At 36.2% G+C, this 14,744-nt stretch overlaps 1 protein-coding gene and 1 pseudogene across 2 annotated transcripts in view; both read left to right on the top strand.

Moving 5' to 3' along the window:
• Positions 1 to 14,744, top strand: part of DNAJC13 (DnaJ heat shock protein family (Hsp40) member C13) — a 124,810-nt gene that overhangs the window by 35,494 nt on the left and 74,572 nt on the right. For both annotated transcript variants that reach the window (XM_004762502.3, XM_004762501.3), the window contains exons 3-12: positions 1,042 to 1,117; positions 1,911 to 2,060; positions 2,561 to 2,602; positions 5,470 to 5,670; positions 9,040 to 9,246; positions 9,338 to 9,433; positions 9,801 to 9,892; positions 13,605 to 13,771; positions 13,876 to 13,955; positions 14,038 to 14,207. In XM_004762502.3, coding sequence (XP_004762559.1) covers positions 1,042 to 1,117; positions 1,911 to 2,060; positions 2,561 to 2,602; positions 5,470 to 5,670; positions 9,040 to 9,246; positions 9,338 to 9,433; positions 9,801 to 9,892; positions 13,605 to 13,771; positions 13,876 to 13,955; positions 14,038 to 14,207 — 1,281 coding nt within the window. The remainder of the gene's footprint in view (positions 1 to 1,041; positions 1,118 to 1,910; positions 2,061 to 2,560; positions 2,603 to 5,469; positions 5,671 to 9,039; positions 9,247 to 9,337; positions 9,434 to 9,800; positions 9,893 to 13,604; positions 13,772 to 13,875; positions 13,956 to 14,037; positions 14,208 to 14,744) is intronic.
• Positions 2,143 to 2,306, top strand: LOC123394564 (annotated as a pseudogene).

Here is a 14,744-nt window from a genome sequence, read left to right as displayed (position 1 = left end):
TGCTAATATTTATTTTAAAAATAGATTGGAGTGTCTTTTCTTCTTTTTGTGTTGTCTTACCAGATTTTAGTTACCACTAAAAGAACTGAGAAACTGTTCTTAGTCTGTTTCTTGAAACAACTTAAGAAGCATGGGACTTACCTGTTCTTTAAGGTTCATCTTCTTGTTTGAGCCATGGTGCTTATGTAGGTTGTAATTCTTTGCAGCTTTCTTAAATTCTTCTGTATAGGGATTGATTTATTTGTAACTTTCAAATTTATCTGCATAGAGTTACCCACATTATTTCTTCTGTATCTATGATTATAAATTCTTAAATATTCTTAATTTTGTTTTTATGTTTTCTTAGACTAGCTGATGTTTTATGTATTTTATTTTTAAAGACTAATTCTTGATTTTTAAATTTTTCCAATTCAGTTTCAATTTTTATCTTTATGGATTCCTCTCCTAAAGGATTATTGATATCCAAGTGATTTTTCTCCTTAGATGTTACTTTAAGTGAGGGAAGTAAAGTGAGAAGTGAAACTTGCTTGTCTGTGGTGTAGGCTTCTTACGTCTATAAAATTGCTACATTTAAATTTAATAGGTACTTTCTTAAATAGAAATTACTAAGATTCCAGAATATTGCTGTGACTGACCACTTGCAGGCCATAGCTTTTCCTTTCTTTGCATCACAGTTTTGTTGAAAGGATATTTTTAAAGAATTAGTGTGTGTTGCCGTTGTTGTTTTTAATAAAATTTTTCCATTTAGAATCTTGGTGTCCTCAGGCAGTATGTTGTTAACTTCATGTATACTAACAACTCAAGCTTGCATAGATCCTACTTCTCTACTTAAAGATCTTACTGGTTCACAGTCAAGTGATTGGTGGTGGGTAGGTTTTTAATAACACTTTAGAATATAAAACCAAGCTATGTTTAGTTAGCATTAGTCAACTTATACATTTCCATTTGTTGAACTCTTCCTTTTGTGTTAATAGCATATATTTTATTATAAAATTTGTTTTTATTTTAAGACTGAATTTAAGTACTTGTCTTTCTTTTTAGGTATAAGCGTGTCTTTTCAGTTGGAACCCATGCGATTACTACATATAATCCCAATACTTTAGAAGTAACAAATCAGGTAATCATATTAGAAGCTGTTAGACATTTTTTGAACTTCATTTGATTTTTAAAAGCCAGATAATGACCCATGATTTCCTTGGCCTGAAATCAGTATTTTAGGTTAGAAGAGTCAACTTTGAAAGAGATTAATATGCTTAATACAATACTTCATGCCATGTACCAAAAATTAGTAAATAAAAGAGGTTAGTGACAAATGTTTTTCTAGGCTCTAAGTAGTATAACTTTTTGATATGTTGCTTTTGATTGTAGCCATCTCTTTTATGTAAATCACTACACCAATTCTTTATAATTTTAAAGACTATTGGAACTGCAGTAAAGGCATACGTAAATTAAGTTACAATGCAGTGGTTGAAAAATACTTGTTATGGAAGTAGGATTACTATTTATAAAGGCAAGACCACATTGAATATGGATAGTAAATAAATATATTCTAGCTTATTTTTAATTCTAAATTAGGCACGTTTCACAGATTCCTTTTTGTCTGTTTTAACAGACCTGTAGGTAATAATAAAATTTTATTCCTCATTTCTTTTCCCTTTTATGTATATTAATTGCTTTGGATTAATGTCATTAATCATTAAAATTGGAATGCAGATGGGATTTTTATTGTTGTCTCTGATAACTGAAAGCCTTTAAAAGAATCTGTTACAGAATTACTGTAAGATATAACATCTTCTAGGCCTCTGTATTATTTTGTAAGATTTTTCTCATTTAGTCAGTGATTGTGAAATTAAAATAGTAAAAATAGTATTTAATCTAGCATCAGTTGGAAGAATTTTTCTTTTTGTTAGTGGCCTTATGGAGACATTTGCAGCATCAGTCCTGTTGGAAAAGGACAAGGAACGGAATTCAACCTCACATTTCGTAAAAGCAGTGGGAAAAAGTCAGAAACTTTAAAATTTTCTACAGAGCACAGAACAGAACTTCTTACAGAAGCATTGGTAAGAACAGTTCCATATAAATAAGCTAAATTTCTCTGTTCTTTTTTTTTTAATGAAACAGTTACATTAAAGTACAGATATTAGCTTTGCGCAGTGGCAGTATTGTAGCCAATGAGGTTTATCCGAGGCGTGATTATTGCTGATTAAAGTACAGGTATTAATGTTATGAGCCTTTGTTCCCATACTTCTTTTTTCTTATTGACTGTTAACTTGATTCTGTGAAACTTTCACTTTCTCTAACTGAAAGTCTGAAAAATCCTGTATAGTTAATAGTGTTTAGACTTTTTAAGCATATACAGAGCAAAGCAGTTCTGTTTAATCTGTTTTGTGTTTCAGTGAAGTTACACACATTTTTTACAGCCTTAATGTATAACATCCAATATTTTTTAATATCAGTGTTACCAAGTTGAGATTTTACAGGTTTTGGATAGAAAGGACTAAACTGTGAGTCTTCCTTACCAGTCTGTTGTCATAAACTATGATTATGTTTTCTCTTTCAGAGATTTAGAACTGATTTTTCAGAAGGAAAAATCACAGGAAGGGCAAGTATTTAACATTATTAATACCTATTTTTATTTTAATTTTGCCTGTTATTATAGAAATCATGCTGTGCTGTGTGTTTCTTTTATGGCAAAGCTAAAGGGAAAAAAGGAATCATCTTTTAATGTGGCACTGTGTGAGAGATGAATGTAGTTTAACAGGAAACTCCAACAGGAATTAGATTTGTGATTGTTAATGTTGATGGTTGGAGAAAAAGTTTTCAGGCAGAACTATGGAACATTCAAACCAGTATCATAACCATTCATGTGCTCTTTATTCAATATTCTAAACAGCTACAGTAAGCATCACACTGTGGATAATACCTGTTGGAACATGCACTAGTTGTTTGGTATAGGATTTTGCTATTTCAGAATACTAAGGTTTTAAGTTTGGGGTATATCAAAACTATCATATATTCTTGCACTGGATCTGGCTGCTCAAGGCTTTGAGTGGTGCACTGGCAGCTTTGGGGAAGTCACAGGTGCTTATTAGAATCTTCATAACTTTCTCAGGTGCTTTCTAGTCATGTTACAATAGCATTTTAACTAAATCAGAGACTTCTAAAGAGGGCAGATGGAAGTTTATGCTTTTTTCACTCCTTTAAAATACTAAATTTCTTTCCATGAGAAGTTATTGCTTTTATAACGGGGAGAAGGGCAAAATAATGCCTAAAGCAGTAGTATTGTTCAGAGCTCTGGCTTCTAGTAAAAGTCAGGAACTGAATTCTGAGAAGCTGGCAGCATCATTTCCTTGTCTTTTTAAGCCCGCATCCTTCCTATGGATGTTCTGCTGCTAGTTTTAGCATCCCAGAAGCCTCACTGATGTCAAGTCAACAACTGACTGGCTGCCCAGGAGCCATTTAAAATAGATTAATGGCAGTTGGCAAGCTGCTTGTTTCTTGTTCCTCTTGAGCCACAGTCAGATTTGTATAAATTATAATTTGGGGGTGCACCTGGGTGGCTCAGTGGGTTAAGCCTCTGCCTTCAGCTCAGGACATGAACTCAGGGTCCTGGGATGGAGCCCCACATCAGGCTCTCTGCTCAGCAGGGAGCCTGCTTCCCCACCTCTTTGTGCCTGCTGCTCTGCCTACTTGTGATCTCTGTCAAATAAATAAAATCTTAAAAAATAAAATTGTAATTTGGTATGCTTATTTTAATTACTTTATGTTAGCAGTTGAGTTTTCCATATTCCTCCATTTCCTGTTTGGAAAACAACTGCTTCCAAAAACATACTTTTAGATTTTGTTTATAAGCTCCCCTTTATATCAGTTAACTTTAGCCACTTAATACTTTTCAAAACTGAGGTGGAAACAGTGTCTCTAAAAGATTGTCTGAAAGTCAGTCTGCCTAGTTTTAATCAGGAATAAATGGCACCTCTTCTTCTCCTAAATGCTCTGCCCTCAAATACTTTTGCATAAATTGAATTTGACCCTCAGGTCTTCAGTTGTCCGTAGATGTACTGTAAAGCAGATCTCTAAGTCTCTTTCGGCCTCTACAGTCTAGAGGGATAATGATGTGTTTCCGTCAGCCCAGCTCATTATGACAGTTGATTATCAGCTGGGGGGAATAGAGACTATCCTGCAGAGTGGATTAGGGCATGCAAACAAGCATAGTTTGGAAAAGCACCACCATTTTTGTGGCTTCCCTTCTGGAGAGAAGTGTCACTGGTCCATCCTTTAGTTCAGAATCAAGGTTCTAAATATATTGTTCGGTTAATGTGTGCCCTTTATCTTTCTGCAGAATTCCTTTTATGGAGCTATAATGTGCATTATTATGCCATTGATCAATAATGCTCCGGGGACCTGATGTCATATGATCATGAGCCAAACCGAAGCTCATTGCTGGGTTTAGTGTTTGGGTGTTGTGGAGGTGTTTATTACTTAATGCCTTACTCACTTTTCTGAATACTTTTACAAGAGAATTTCTCTCATGTCAGTATTAGAAATAGTTGTACTCCTGAGTCAACCAATTTATTTTTACCTGAGGAGTCCTGTAATTGACCATGTGTCATATTGTTGGGTAGAAAACTTTGTGGACTTTTTGGATGGGTGAGGGGATATTTATTTCACCTCTGACACTTAGTTTCTTTTCCCTTGCCTCATTTTGTCTTTATTAACATTTTGGTTAGCAGCCTCACCTAATTTTTTTTTCTTTTTAAGGATAAAACTGGGTAGTAAATGGATTTTGACCATTCTAATAATTTCTGATACTAGGTACTTTAATTTACAAAGGAATGTTATTATCTTAAGTGGAATTTTACTTGCTAGTGCAGTCAAATTTTTAACTTTCTATTGGTGTGATTAGAAAAGCCTAAGGTGAAACTGGGGCATCAGCATTTTTATGTGTGTAGAAAGAAAATCTATATTAGCATAGTGAACCAGCTCAGATTGTTTAAACCGAACACTGTAACTTCCCCCAAACGTGACTTAGCCTCTTTTCCGTATGTAAGCTGAATAAAAAAAAAGAATCCATCAACACAAGTTGAAATCTTTTATTCCCAATGAAGCTTTCAGAGTAACATTTCTTTTAGGACTTCCTTTTCTTTCTTTTTTATCCTCATAGATTTGCATAAGACTTACTCAGAATTGTTTCACAAAATACTGTAACCCAAACCTTCATTAGTTTAAAAAAATATTTTTGTTAGTTTAAAAAAATATGTAGTATCTTCAGTTTGAGTGAACATTGTTACTTAAATACAAACCTCCAAATAGCTAAAATTAATGTTTTCAATAATTTGGATGGTAGCTCTAAATATTTATAACATTGTTTAGATTTCTGGTTGTTTTAGCAGTGAGTGATACATTAAATGTAACTTTATTGTATGGTAAGCTTAAATATGAACCTAAAAGTAATATTATTTCTCTCTCTAGAGATATAACTGCTATAAACATCACTGGAGTGATACAAGAAAACCTGTCATTTTAGAAGTAACTCCTGGAGGCTTTGACCAAATTAATCCTGCAACCAACAAAGTCCTCTGTTCCTATGACTATAGAAATATTGAAGGCTTTGTAGATCTCTCTGATTATCAAGGAGGGTTTTGTATACTTTATGGAGGATTTAGTAGATTGGTAAGTAGTATTTTTTCTAAAAAGTCATTTAAAAAGAGGCATGACCATTTGAAGGAAAGCAGGGTTTTTATACTTCATTTTCAAAATTCACATGAGTTTTCTGGAAGGAAGTTTGGTATTAAGAGTACAGGATTTGTTACCAAAAAGACCTGACCTGGAATCCCAACTTAGAGCTTTTTAAAGTGTGTGGCTCAGTTTTGTTAAGCATTTGCCTTTGGCTCAGGTCATGATCCTGGAGACCTGGGATCAAGTACTGCACTAGGCTCCCTGCTCAGCAGGGAGTCTGCTTCTCCCTCTGACCCTCACACCTCTTGTGTTCATGCTCTCCCCCTCGCTCAAATAAATAAATATTTTTAAAAAGTGGGGAGAGTAATATGTATGTCATAGGTTTTTGTTTTCTGTTTTTGGGTTTTTTTTTTTTTTTTGAGGATCCTGGGAGATAACTTACGTAAATGTTTAGCATAATATGTGGCTTAGTATTCAATAAGTGGTAGTTACAGTTGTTATTTTCATTAGTATTAATGTCTTAACTGAAAGATGCTATGCTTTCTTTGAAAAAGTAATTCATGATATTTTTTTTTTTTTTTAAGATTTTATTTATTTATTTGACAGAGACCACAAGCAGGCAGAGAGGCAGGCAGAGAGAGAGGAGGAAGCAGGCTCCCTGCCGAGCAGAGAGCCCGATGCGGGGCTCGATCCCAAGACCCTGGGATCATGACCTGAGCCGAAAGCAGAGGCTTTAACCCACTGAGCCACCCAGGTGCCCCCAGGATTTTTTATTTTTATAGTCTCCCCTCCTTTCCCCAGCTATTTGTAATTTGAAATCTACATATTCACTGAAACTTCAAATTTGGAGTTCATTACATGTTCTTGTCTTGAAATCCTGAATTACGTGTGAATTATGTGGTACGGTAGAAGCTGCTTAAGATGCTCAGACCCCATTTGTTAATGGGTAATAGAAGCTGAGCTATAGATGATGACCATCTTTTCTGATGACCATCTTTTTTTTTTTTTTTTTTAAGATTTTATTTATTTATTTGACAGAGAGAGATCACAAGTAGGCAGAGAGGCAGGCAGAGAGAGAGAGAGGAGGAAGCAGGCTCCCTGCTGAGCAGAGAGCCCGATGCGGGACTCGATCCCAGGACCCTGAGATCATGACCTGAGCCGAAGGCAGCGGCCTAACCCAGTGAGCCACCCAGGTGCCCGTCTGATGACCATCTTTTTTAATAAGAAAAATTTTGTCTTCTTTAATTAAACCTTGCATCTCAAAGATAAGGAATAAAGTTTGCACAAGAGAGGCTCAGTTGAACTTACTCTCACGATTCCTTTCTCTTGGGAATTTTAACTTCTGTAGCTATCTTAGTGGCCTGGGAACAACTACTTCCAAGATTTAGTGTTGTATAGATAAATTATCCTTCTCTGGGTAGCAGAGCCAGGGCAGGCCTGGAACTTGTAGATACACAAGAGGTTATAAGGTAACAGAAGGGAAATGGAGTGATAATGGGGTAGGGATGCTAAACTATTTGATATACAAAATCTGTTAGCTCTTCAGAGTCACAGACCTTTTTCCATCTTTTGCTCTTTGCCCAGGTAATGTCCTAGTGTCCTTCATCTAGGAGCACACATCTAAGCATTTTGTTACTTCTGAGTCTAGACCTACAAGATGAAGGCCCAAAGAGAAAATTAGTTCCCCTTCCCAGCCTAAAGCCAGTTGTTGAAGTGCTGTCCAAGGGCTTACCTCTTCCATGGACAGCAAAATTTGTAATGATTAACTTCTTGGGGGAGGGGAAGGGGGCTCCTTGTTGGGGAGGGTGTGGAGTGGGGGTGGGGGGATGACGGGTCATGAGGGTGCCTGGGTAGTTAAGCATCTGACTCTTGATTTTGGCTTAGATTATGATTTTAGGGTCATGAGATCAGACCCAGAATCGGGCTCTGTGCTGGGGGTGAGGCCTGCTTAAGATATTCTCTCTCTACCCCTCAGCCCTTCCTCCCCACTTGCAGTACTCTCCCCACCAAAAAATCCTTTGTGGAAAATGTATCTAATTATAGGATTACATATAGCATTATAGACCTTGATGGGACAACTATACCACAGTAATTCAGCCAAGCTATACAATGCATAAGGTAAACGTTAAAGATGAGAATTGTTTGATACTCCTCAATTGGCAACAGTTTTTTATTGCTTAATGGCATCAAGCAATTTTAGTTTCAATCATCTACTTTCTAAGCATACTTTGCCTTTTAAAAGGCGCTAGCTAAAATGAGTCAATTCACTATAAATATGATACCATGATAGATTCATTCAGCAAAACTCTATCTGGTACCTTCCGCATACGTAGTGACTATACTGAGCAGGTGGGAATAAAATCAGGTTTTAGGATTTTATGTATTTATTTTAAATAAACTTTATACCCAGCATGGGGCTTGAACTTAACCTGAGATCAAGAGTTGCCCCCTCCACTGACTGAGCCAGCCAGGTGCCCCTAAAATTGGGTTTTAAAACATGATTGCAACCACTGTTTCTCAGCAGGGAAGCTGTTGGACTACGGACAGGACAGTTGTTTATTGTTTATTGCACGGCACTTTCCTGCCCTGTCTTTTGCAGCACATTCAGTGTTTCTGGCCCAGCCATCAAATGCAAGTAGCAGTAGCTTTGTAAATACACTCCTGGAGGTTGATTTGTAATGTCCATTGGCCAATGGCTTGTAAACATTTAAGCATTCTTCAAGGTAATTTTTCAGGAAAATGCACTATATTAAAAATATTAGGTCAGAGCTACTTTTGTTGAAATTGGAAATCCTGCCCATGTAGTACCCACTACCCCCACTGGACTTGGCTGGGGTCCCTGGACCTCTTCCGGAGGCTCCAGCATGCTGTTTTCTATGTGGTGATGGGAATCAGACTTGGAGAAGTTATGAGATCATTTCCTTACAGTGAGTTATTTGCAAGGCTTTATATCACAGACTTTGTGATTTTAACTTAGTGTGATAGTGGTTCAGACAACACACTGCAGGGCACCTGGGTGGGTCAGTCAGTTAAGTGTCTGCCTTAGGTGCTCAGGTCATGGTCCCACGGTCCTGGGGTCAAGCCCTGCATCTTGCTTGCTTACTCAGTGGGGAGCCTCCTTCTCCCTCTCCTTCTCCCTCGGCCTGCTTCTCTGCCTGCTTGTTCGTTCTCTTAAATAAATAAATAAACAAATAAAATCTTAAAAAAAAAAACCACCAACACACTGCTTATTTACCTTTGATAAAATCAACTACCATTGTTTTTCTTTAGACTTGCTATTTCAGTCTCTTTCCTGTGAGTTGATTCAAAATGGTCACATTTTAGTTGTTTCAACCCTGACTTTAAATTTCAAAATTTGTGCAGCATTTATTTGCATCAGAGCAAAGAGAAGAAATTATCAAAAGTGCAATAGATCATGCTGGCAACTACATAGGTATTTCACTGCGCATCAGAAAAGAACCTTTAGAATTTGAGCAATATTTGAATCTTCGCTTTGGAAAATACAGCACTGATGAATCTATCACATCTTTAGCAGAGTTTATTGTCCAAAAAATATCACCTAGACATTCGGTAAGATGCTATGTTAAAAACAAAAATTTGTTCATCTGCTTTTGACATTTTTCTTCAATGACTTTCTAATGTATGTCAATTTTGTTTGAAGGAGCCTGTAAAACGAGTTCTAGCCCTTACAGAGACAAGTCTAGTAGAACGTGATCCAGCAACCTATAACATTGCGACTTTGAAACCTTTAGGAGAAGTAAGTTTGGCATTATTAGCCTATGAGATTTCTTCCATATTCCTATGGTTAATTAGAATTATTTTCTATTTTAACATTTTTAATGCTTAAAGAATGGAAAATGAAAATCTTTCTTCACATTATTATATTTGTATGTAGAACAATGAATATTATAAAATTTATTTTCGAGATATAGAATAAATGGAACTTTTTATTCAACAATTATATGAAAATTTGCACGAGACTTTTAAGCAGTTCTTAAGTTCTGATACTATAAACAGTTTTTAAATATTGACTTTTGTAAGCTAAAATGATGGTGTGTAGTTCTTCTAAGGAAATGCCGTAAAACTAAACATCTTTTGTTGAACTTGGTTTTTGTTTTCATTAGGTATTTGCATTGGTTTGTGACTCAGAAAATCCACAAGTTTTTACCATTGAATTTATAAAAGGGCAAATACGGAAATATTCTTCAACAGAAAGGTATTTTTTTTCTTTAATTCATCGAGCTTTTGAGATCCTAGTATATGCAAGGCCAAGTCCTCCATCAGAGGAGAGGAGCAAAGATTTATAATCTAGAACTTTGAAATCCTATAATTTAAGAAAAGACAATATTATTATGTTGCATGTTGACAATGAACTTTAGGGCGCCTGGGTGGCTCAGTGGGTTAAGCCTCTGCCTTTGGCTCAGGTCATGATTTCAGGGTCCTAGGATCAAGGCCGGAGTCAGAGAGCCTGCTTCCTCCCCCTCTGCCTGTCTCTCTGCCTACTTGTGATTTCTCTCTGTCAAATAAATAAATAAAATCTTTTTAAAAAAATGAACTTCATTCAGTTTTCAAATTTCTAGAGAATAAAAATGGTGATTTGATTTTAAATAGAATGATGAAAATAAAATGTGTTTCTATAATTTGTACTTTTAAGGTATTTTAAAATAGCATCTCTCACTTTCATTGTTAAATTGTTTGGATAACAGTAGCAAATTAAAAGTTAGATTTTTTTTTAAGTTGCATCAGTAGGCTAGTTACTAATTTTCCAGTGGAATGTGCCTGATTTATTTTATATTACTGTGACTTGGCTGTTGCCATGAAAATCTGTGAGATGCCATAGCTCATAAACTCCTCCTGGAAGATAAACCACTTATACCTATTCTACTGTGATGACTTGATCTCCCTTCATATACTGAGCCATTGTCATGGGTTTGGTAGTTCTTACATTCCAGGAAGTTCTTTTATGCTTTTGTGAATAGATTGAGACTGAATCTTTTTTTAAAAGATAGTTGAAACAGTTGCAGTGCATTTTGCTGCTGTCTGCAATATGGCCTTATTGAAGTATTTTTACTTCCTAGAGTATGTCCAGTAACTTGTTTCTTACCTTGGAAGGCTTTTGATCTAAGTTCAACAAAAATGGCATTCTAAGCAAAAGGTTGTATTTTTTCCTGTCCTGAATTCAAGGAAGAGGGGAAGAATAGTGCAAATGTTCTAATCAGAGGAAGGTAAAGGTATCTCAACATTTACAGTTTGTCATGTGCTTTATGTATACTACATTGTTTAATTCTGATCCCTCGGAAGAAGATGCTATTTTTCCCAATAAAGTCTGTCTGCAGAAAGTAAAGCAATTTCTTTGTGACTTTGGATTGGGAAAAGATTCCTTAGATATAATACCAGAAACACCATAAACACAATTATAAAAGTCTGATTTATCATACTTTGTCAAAATTGAAAACTTTGACCTAATTGAGAAGAGGAAAAGACAAGACAGAGGAAGAAAATATTTGGAAAACATATAGCTAGTTAAAGTCTTGTTTCTAAAATATTTAAAGAACTCTTTTAATTCAGTACTAAAAAACAAATAATAAATGGGCAAAAAAATTCAAATAGACACCTACTTTATCAGAGAAGATACTTGAATGGTAAATAAACACATGAAAAGATCGTGATTCGTTAGGGAAAATTAAAACCATTACATGTACACTAAAATGGATAACATCAAAAAGACTGGCAGTGTCAGTTGTTGGCAAGCACATGGATTCTCATATGTTGCTGGTGAGGATATAAAATTTTAAACTGTTTGAAAACAGTTTGGCAGTTTCTTAAACATATAATTATCATATGACCCTATGTCACTTCCACTCCAAGAGAAATAACATCTACCCCAAGAGAAATAAAAATATATGCGCACATACAAACTTACATGTGGATGTTTATAATAACATCACTCATAATAGCCAAAACTAGAGACAGTTGTTATATACATCACCTGGTGAACAAATAGGCTAAAATGTTGATTATCCATACAGTGAAATATTCCTCAGCCATAAAAAGGATGAACCTTAAAAATGCATGATATATAAAATAAGCAAGACATATAAGGCGATACATTATATGATTCCGTTTATATGGACTTTTTAATAGACTTTTTCTTTTTTTTTGGAGTATTTTAGGTTCACAGCAATATCGAGCAGATGGTATAGAGATTTTTTTCCTATACCTCTTATACTCTACTGCCCTGCCTGCTAAGTAGGTATAGCCTCTCCCATTACCAACATCCTGTTCCAGAGTGATATATTTGTTAAAACTGATGGACCTCCAAGTTTGAACAAATGTTTAATGACATTTGTCCATCATTATAGTATCACACAGACTATATTCACTGCCCTAAAAATCTCCGGGGATCCTCTCCAGCAGTAATAATGCCACTCCACTGATTTCATCTGTCATTCCTCCCTAAATATTGACAGCCACTCATCTTTTTACTGTCTCCAGAGTTGCTTCTTCCACAGTCTCCTAGTCAGAATTGTATAGTATGTGACCTTTTCACATTGGCTTCTTTCATTTCCTCCTCCTCTTTTCATGGCCGGATAGCTCATTTCTTTTTAATACTTAGTAATATTCCATTGTCTAGACGTGGCCATGGTTTATCTATCCATTTGACCTCTTGGTTGCTTCCAAGTTTGGGTAGTTAGGAATAAAGCTGTAGTAAACAACTGTGTGCAGATTTTGTGTGGACGGAAGTTTTCATCCTTGGTGTTAATACTGTGCTTGCTTCGGCAGCACCTATACTTTGTATAAATACTAAGTAGTGTGATCACTGGATCATATGCTGAGAGGATGTTGAGTTCTGTTAGAAACTGCCAACTGTCTTCCAAAAGTGGCTGTGTCATTTTGTACTCCAAGCAGCAGTGAATGAGGGTTCCTGTTGCTCCAGATCCTCCCCAGTATTTGATATTATTAGTGTTCAGTTTTGGTCATTCTAATAGGTGTGTGGGGCTTTTTTTGTTGTTGTTTCAGTTGCATTTCCCTGATAACTGTGTTATCTTTTCATATGTTTATTTGCCATCTGTGTATCTTCTTTGGTGAGGTGTCTGTTAAGGACTTCTGATCACTTTTTTTTTTTTTTAAGATTTTATTTATTTGACAGAGAGATCACAAGTAGGCGAGAGAGGGGAGAAAGCAGGCTTCCCATTGAGCAGAGAGCCCAATGCGGGGCTCAATCCCAGGACCCTGGAATCATGACCTGAGTTAAAGGCAGAGGCTTTAACCCACTGAGTCACCCAGGCACCCCTTCTGATCACTTTTTAATTGAGTTGGTTTTCTTATTGTTGATCTTTAGGATCAACAATATGTGTATTTAGATAACAGTCCATTATCGGATATGGTTTTTGTAAATATTTTCTCGTAGACTGTGGCTTGCCTTTTCATTCTCTTGATGAAGTTACTTGGAAACAAAACCATAGAGATAGAAAATAAGTGGTTGCCTGGGACTGGGTTGTTTTTTGCATGGGCAAGGGAATTTTGGGGGGTTGGGAAAGTGTACCAAAATTGGATGGCACAGCTATATAAATTCACTAAGAATTCTTAAACTGTACATTTTAATTGGTTGAATTTTAATTGGTTGAATTTTTGATTTGTAAGTTATGCCTCAGTAAAACTGTTTTAAAAAATCTCAAAGAAAAAACCCAAAAGTGTTACATTCATAGTGCTTAAGTAACTTGTACAAGGTATGTGACAGCAAAGAACAGAGCTAGTAGCAGAATTCCAGGCTTTCTCTTAAAGTCCCTGTTCCCTTGTGCTTCTCCTTGTACCCTCCTGAGCTCTTCCTGAGTAGGTTACCTGCTAAAGGGCCTATGCTATATTCTGAATCAAAATTATCCTTAATTATCAGTCCTAAAACCTGTTTATTTTTTTACCTTGCTTAGAGATTCTTTATTAGCAAGTTTGCTGGACGGAGTAAGAGCCTCTGGTAACAGAGATGTTTGTGTAAAAATGACACCAACTCATAAAGGTCAGCGATGGGGGTTACTCAGCATGCCTGTTGATGAGGAGGTAGAGAGCCTTCATCTCAGATTTTTAGCCACACCTCCAAGTAAGTATTGATCTAAGTATAATTGCATTTCCATCCATCTCCTTAATAATTTAAAAATTAGGAATGCAAACCTCTAAATCTTTTTGAACCTTTTCATCTTACAGATGGCAACTTTGCAGATGCTGTATTCAGGTTCAACGCTAATATTTCGTATAGTGGAGTTCTGCATGCAGTAACGCAGGATGTAAGATAAATTGTGTTACAATTTGTTCATTGTCATTAACTTCAGGAGTGGAAACTTTTTGAAACATTCTTCTCTTACCTAGGGTCTCTTCTCAGAAAACAAAGAAAAACTGATCAATAATGCCATAACAGCTTTACTGTCGCAAGAGGGTGATGTTGTTGCTTCGAATGCAGAACTTGAGAGTCAGTTCCAGGCTGTGAGGAGGCTTGTGGCTTCCAAAGCTGGTTTTCTGGCCTTCACTCAGCTTCCAAAGTAAGTTGTCTTTAAACATCTTGTAGAGAATACAAATAACTCAAAGTAGCAGATAATTAACAGTTTTATCTTGTTACATCTGTCTAAAACTGATATCAAATAATGATACAATTGTTTTTATTCATAAATAATTGAGGGTGAGTGGAACTGAGGGGTGTGACTGTTGTCTCCTACATACCTGCAATGTACTGACTTGTTTGTTTTTAAGATTTTATTTATAAGAGAGGAGCACACTCCTGTGAGCATGAGGGAGGGGGAGGGGCAGAAGGAGAGAGAGAGAGAGAGAGAAGTAGACTCCCTGCTGAGCGTGGAGCCTGCCACCCAGGTGCCCCATACTGACTTTTTTTTTAATGACTTTGAATAGGAAGTTAAAGCCCGTTAAGTGGTTTGTTTTTGTTTTTAAAGATTCATTTATTTGAGGGGTGCTTGGGTAGCTCAGTGGGTTAAGCGTCTGACTGTGGCTCAGGTAGGGTACTAGGAGCAAGCCTCCCATAGGGCTCCCTGCTCAGTGGAAAGCCTGCTTCTCTCTCCCTGCTT

This window comes from Mustela putorius, unplaced genomic scaffold, assembly GCF_011764305.1.
Source record: "Mustela putorius furo isolate JIRA1106 unplaced genomic scaffold, ASM1176430v1.1 tig00003834_pilon_pilon_pilon, whole genome shotgun sequence".
In the NCBI taxonomy this organism is placed as follows: Eukaryota; Metazoa; Chordata; class Mammalia; order Carnivora; family Mustelidae; genus Mustela; species Mustela putorius.
The sequence above is the reverse complement of the archived record's forward strand: the minus strand, read 5'-3'. Positions and strand labels throughout refer to the sequence as shown.